Source organism: Arachis ipaensis, chromosome B10 (assembly GCF_000816755.2).
Source record: "Arachis ipaensis cultivar K30076 chromosome B10, Araip1.1, whole genome shotgun sequence".
NCBI classification, from domain to species: domain Eukaryota; kingdom Viridiplantae; phylum Streptophyta; class Magnoliopsida; order Fabales; family Fabaceae; genus Arachis; species Arachis ipaensis.
This window is the reverse complement of record NC_029794.2, coordinates 108634836-108641070: the sequence shown is the minus strand read 5'-3', so window position 1 is coordinate 108641070 and position 6235 is coordinate 108634836. Positions and strand designations below refer to the sequence as shown.

Below are 6235 nucleotides of genomic sequence, written 5' to 3'. Positions count from 1 at the left end.
TAAAATAATAATTTCTTTCTATTTGTCAATAAATTATAACTCATATGACATAATTTTTTTATACTTATTTAAGAGATTGTGAGTTCAACATTTGGTTTCACATAAGAGGCTCATGTAAAATAGTAAAATTATTTTAGAAATGCAAAGTGTGCAAAAAAACAAAGAGAATTAATGTGTTAATCAGAAGGGCAAAGACAGGTTAAGGATAATTAACTAAGACGTTCATAATTTTGTATATATATATATACAAAATTATCGTCCAACATTATTATTTAATCGATTGTTGCGTGGAAACCTAAATTTTAATCTATTGAAGTTTGGGAAACATGAAATTCAATTAATTGTTCTGTTAATTCAATCGATTGATTTTCTAAGAAACACGATTTTCTCAATCCAATACGGATGTAACGAATCAAAGATAAAATTTTAATCGATTAGAATTACCAAAAAATTATTACGATTAATGGAAGATCTAATTTGTTATTGTTTTTCATTATTAATAAACATAATAGATGAATGATAAAATAATAATTTATAAAATAAAATATAAATTTTATGATTAAATAATATATAAAAGATTAATTTATAATTAAAATTAGATAAGAACCAAATTTTTTACCGAATCTTCTTATCTTCAATAAAAAAAATGATCTCTTTTACTTTTTAGATTCATCGAAAAAATATAACAAAAAAAAAAACTTGTGTATAAATAACTTCTGGTGTCTCCCTATGTAATTCTCCATCCCCTGAATCTTCCTCCTTTCAAATGTTCTATGGTTTGTGTCTTTGTGATTCATCCTCCCACTTTCTTTTTTATGCCTTTAATATAATGACTGAATGGCAAGCAACCTTGTGAGAATGATAAGTTGCGATCAAAATACCTGCTTGACCACAAAACACAAGAATCTATTAGTATTAGCCCACCAATTTCATCCTATTAAAGGAGAGGAATGTTAGTGAATTATTAGAATTTATTATTTTTTGTCATTATTTAGTCATTAATTCAATTTTTTTAGTTTAATAATTCAATAATATATTTTATTCTATATTTTTAAATATTAATGATTAACTAACAATCAAAAATAATAAATTTGGACGATCTTCTCACCTTTCTTGTTAATAAATATATAGCAAACCAACTTCCTAGGGATTCTTTTATTGTTCCTTGGACTACAATTCAAAATTCAAAATTCTATGATAGGAACAGTTACCTGCTTTTGTCTCCGGATCCACCACTGCTGCTACTACTACTTTTAACACTCCAATTCTTGGAGCCATTCTGAACTTTGGGCTTCTTAAGAGAAATTGGAATGAAGAGCTTAAGGAGGAAGGAAGCACTGTCCATGCTCTCAACCCTCATCATCTGCTTTGGCCTATTAATGCTTTCGCTTTTTTTCGCTTTTTTCGGCTTCTTTGCTTGGGCTTTACCACTGCTATTGCTGCTGCTGCTACTACTACTGCGAACTTGCTTGTGTTTATTCTCTTCATCTTGATACGGCTCTGATTGCAACACCTGCTTATCATGCACAACCATGTCCTGGAACGAGAGTTCGAAGCTAGAATCCGGCATGCCTTGAACCATCTCCATAAGCTCCTTCCTTCCTTCTTCAATAGCTTTGATCTTTGAAGGGTCCATGATGCGGCTACAACGCCGGCTGCGAGGAAGAAATGGAGAGCACTCAACAACTTTCATCATGTTTTTGCTATCGCTCATGTAAGAGGACATGGTGTTTGATGGGTTCCAGAAACTGAATTCTGTGTCGCCTTCGTCTTCGTTGTCTTCTGCATATTCTTCTCTGTGACGAGGCTTCATGGTTTGTAAGGTGACTGAATGAAAGGAGAAGCTAAGGGTGTTGGTGATTTTGTAAGTTGTTAAAGAAGGGGAAGAGGGTCCATCATGTTATGTTACCTTAGAAAAAAGAAAGTCAATGTCTTTTGCTACATGGACTTTGTGTATCACGTTAAGTCTTTGCCGTCTTGGATGGGAGTCAAAGTAAATAGTCAAGATATTCATTTTTTCTCCACATCTTTCCACTTCGCATCTTTTTCTTTCAGGAAAAAACACTCCGGTGACTTATGTTTTAGTAGGATTCTAGAATGCTTCACAAGATCACAGTATTTGGTCCACAGAGAAAAAGAAAGCTTAGGTGTTTTAGTACGACCATAATATATCTCTTTGTATATTTACAAATGTATCCAGTATTTTACATAAAATGCTTATTTTGCCTCAACTATTTTGTTGGCGAAAAATATTACACGTTTAACAATATTTATTATTTTTGGTCAAACACTCTAAATTTTAACTACTAAATTTTAAATTTTAAACTCTTACATCTCACTTCTAATAATATACAAAGTGTTAGGTAAAAGTTTTGATTAATATTAATAAAAAATATTAGTCTTTAATATTTTTCTTTGTGAATATTTAAATAAAATAAAATAAAAATTCACGTATAATTATTTTCATGAAAAATTATTAGTTGAGAACCGTTTGATAATTTAATATATTTAACTAAATTATTATCTAAAAATTCTTAATTATCAATTTCATATAAACACAACTAAATACACATGAATCTTTACCACAAAATAATTGGGCGTGCACGGTGCATCCAAACGCAGGAAGTTACTATTTACTAAGTGAATCAAATTCGAAGGCTTCAAAGTAGGTGGAGTCTGACTGTTTCACAACATCATTACAATAGAATAAATTTGTTCGTTTGAATTGAAATTCAAAACGGTCGGTTCTATCTTTTCCAAATTCCAAGAGTCAACTCAGGACACAAATTTCCAGTTTTATTTGGTGATAACATTTTACACAGTTGCTGGCAATTGTGAAAACTTAGTCAAGTTGGTCTTGTTAGTTCATCGGTTTTGCTAACTCTTCCAAGGACGCTCGTCATGTTTCAGATCAAATGTGTTCAAAACATGAAAAATGAATACTTTGGAACAAGTGTTTTAGAACACTCGCTAATAAAACTCATACTTTATTATTAAGTAATGTTATTATATACACTTTCTTTTAAAGTTTTCTAGTTTTTGTACTAAAAAGAATGATAGATAAAATGTGAAAGAATAAAAAAATTTCTCTTTTATATCATAAGAAGAGGATGTAAAATATATATACAAACTATGCTTGCAATGATCAGTGACAATAATTGATTAAAGAATTTCTAGTCATAGCCGTTAGATAAATTTTAAAAAGAAGTAACACTAAATACTAAAGTAGAAATCATCATCTTCATAAGGAAGAAGAGGGTAATCACTAAAAGGCTGATATCCTGCATCCTTCAGATGATAAACTAGCTTATTGTTTACTTCACATATCTCACCAATCTGTGGATGGAATTTGTCCTTAGCCACAAACTCGTGTCTTGCATCCCTTAACTCAATCCAACTATGAGCTGCTTCTTTCTTTAAACCTTTCTCCTTCATTATCCTCCTAATTTTATCAGCATCGTCGAATTTGCCAGACGCGGCATAAATGTTTGATAACATGACATATCTTGCTGTGTTCTCAGGTTCCAACTCAAACAAAGCTTCTGCAGCCCTTCTAGCAAGATCCAAGTTGCCGTGAACTCGACAAGCACCCAACACTGCCCCCCACACTGCAATGTGGTTCCTAATTCTGCTAGGCGTTTTCTCGATTAAATCCACAGCTTCCTTGAGTCTGTTTTTTCTCCCAAGCAAATCAATTAGCAGAGCATAATGTTCAGGACTAGGTTTAATGCTATATCGCTGTTCCATCAAATCCAGCAACTCTAAACCCTGATGGACTAGACCTGCATGGCTACAGCCAGATATCACTCCAAGAAAAGTCACATAATTAGGCTTCATGTTGGTTTCTATCATCATCCTTCTAAAGACAACCATTGATTCATGCCCATAACCATTCTGTGCAAATCCAGTTATCAATGTATTCCAAGATACCAAATCCCTCATAGGAGCCATCTCAAACAGAATTTCAGCTGATTTCATATCTCCACACTTCCCATACATATCAATCAAAGCATTATATAGGTACACATTAAACAAGTTTTTCTCACTATTGCTATATCTTATAATCTTACCATGGACTTCTTTACCTCTTCCTATAAGAGCCTCATCTGCACAAGCACCTAAAACACTTACAAATGTTTGAGCATTTGGATTCACACCCTCTTCCAGCATTTGTTTAAAAAGATTCAAAGCTTCGCTGCAACGTCGGTTCCTAGCAAAACCAGTGATCAAAGCAGTCCAAGAAATAGTATTCCTAAACGGCATGTTGTGGAACACCCTGCAAGCCTCGTCCAATTTAGATGCCCGAGCATAAGCCACAACCATAGATGTCCAAGACACAACATCGTTCTCTTGCATCCAACAGAACACGGAATACGATGAATTCGGCTTGCCGCATTTTCCATAGGCATCGATTAGAGCGTTGCTAAGGATCATGTTACCCTCTATGCCAACTATAACTGCCACCCCATGAACTTGGTGGAGCCATTTAACGTTACCTAAACTAGCACAGCTCCCAACTACGCTAATAAGCGTGAACTCGTCCAACATCAGACAATCACTATCCATTTGCATCATCCGGAAAAGACTAATCGATTCTCTATGAAACCCGTGGCGTGTAGAACCAGATATAAGCGAGTTATAGCTGACGAGGTTTCGGTGAGGCATTTTATCGAACAGGTTATACGCTTTATCGAAAAGACACATTTTGGAGTACAGAGAGATGAGCGTGTTCCACGAGCGTGTGGTCTTATTGGGAAGATCATCGAAGGCCTTCTCGGCACTCTCTACACAGCAGCACTTGGAATACACATCGATGAGACCGTTGGTGAGAAAAGGGTCGAAAAAAAGCGCGGTTTTTATGAGGTGACAGTGCAGGGCCTTGCCAAACTTGAAACTTTTCGTTGTGATGCACTTGGAAATCAGGGACGAGTACTTCTTTTCGGGGGAGGAAGCAGTTACATCAGTGGGAAGCATGGTGAAACTTTATTTGAATGAAGAAAAAAGAGGGTGCAATTGCAACAGGTTATCGAGCCCTAACCCAGTTTCAGTGGTTCGAAACCTAGCCAGTGGCCTCTCCGAGCCTCCATTGAAGACCTAAATCTCTCTCTGCTGTGCTCTGTTCGACTATTCGACTGCTTTTCCCAGAAAGTAAGTTTTGCTCCTACAATTCACTTCTCATGTTGTACCCCGCATTGTGCTTCGTTTCTATCTTGATGCTTTGTTGTGAAAAGGAAAAAAATAGACTTTTACTTTTCAAAGGTGCCACTTGTTTTTGGAAGTTGATTTGATGAATGGGTTCTTGAATTTGTCAATTGCATGAGCTCAAAATTTTGGGTTTTCAATTAAGAACTTAGGTTGTCAAAAAATGATGGAAAGAAAAAAGCATGTAAAGAATTAGGAATAAAAAAAGAAAAAAAAAAAAACAAAACAAAATTTATGCTGATTGAGTTTCATGTTAAAAAGAAGCGTGTGCAATAAAAAAAGAAGATTTGAGGAGTAACTTTGTTCTCATTATTTTATATTCAGTAGATTTTTGAATTTGTTAAATTAAGCTGCTCTATTTTAACAAGTTTTTTCCTTGAAATGACTGGTAATCAGACAGTTTTTATTGAAGAAACGAAGTAACTGGAAACTTAGCATTTTAAGAAAGAAAGAAAGAGGTTGATATGTGTTGCTGCAAAAACTAAATGAAAAAAGAAGGTGAAATAACAGTGCCAATACAAACCCAGATTTCTCATTTCATCAACTAGTGTCCCGTAGTATACTTAATCTACTTTATTGTATTTATGATCAATATATATTTACCGGAAGAGTTAATTTACTTAGTATTCAAACAAATTCAGTGGTTGATCTACAATTGCGACATATGTGTACAGTGTTTAGAATTGAGTGAGATTTTTAATTTTCATTTTCTTAGCATAATGTAACTTAGCTTGTTAGGATTTGTAATATATTCCTCTTCAAGTAGCCATATATATGTATTATTGAAAGAAAAAAGTTTAGCATGAGGTTTAACGTTGCTTAATTGGTGTTTCTGACGAGGAAAATATGTCATCAAGAGGAGAAGGTGCTGCTGGTTTTGTTTTTATTTTATGGTTTATGTTGAGGGGTGGTAAATTGGTAATGGGACGGGTTTTTGTCCTAACCAACCGATTCTGTCTTACTTTACAATAATATGTATAAAACTAGTTTTGTTCTTATCCACTTCTATAATTATTAAAATTTAACAAATAAA

At 34.0% G+C, this 6235-nt stretch overlaps 2 protein-coding genes across 2 annotated transcripts; both read right to left on the bottom strand.

The window, feature by feature from the left end:
* Positions 767–2159, bottom strand: LOC107624473. Its single transcript, XM_016326963.2, has 2 exons — positions 1212–2159; positions 767–881 (listed from the first exon to the last, which is right to left on the bottom strand). Exons 1-2 carry the CDS (start codon positions 1811–1813, stop codon positions 794–796), a joined length of 690 nt encoding a protein of 229 aa, XP_016182449.2. The 5' UTR covers positions 1814–2159; the 3' UTR covers positions 767–793.
* Positions 3159–5587, bottom strand: LOC107624472 (pentatricopeptide repeat-containing protein At2g21090-like). The gene has a single exon (XM_016326962.2). The coding sequence runs from the start codon at positions 4972–4974 to the stop codon at positions 3214–3216; it is 1761 nt and encodes a 586-aa protein (XP_016182448.1). The 5' UTR covers positions 4975–5587; the 3' UTR covers positions 3159–3213.

Coding starts and splice junctions, on each gene's coding strand:
- LOC107624473 (XM_016326963.2), bottom strand. CDS start 1,813: ATGAAGCCTCGTCACAGAGAAGAATATGCAGAAGACAACGAAGACGAA. Junction 882..1,211: donor GGATCCGGAGACAAAAGCAG/GTAACTGTTCCT, acceptor GTGGTCAAGCAG/GTATTTTGATCGCAACTTAT.
- LOC107624472 (XM_016326962.2), bottom strand. CDS start 4,974: ATGCTTCCCACTGATGTAACTGCTTCCTCCCCCGAAAAGAAGTACTCG.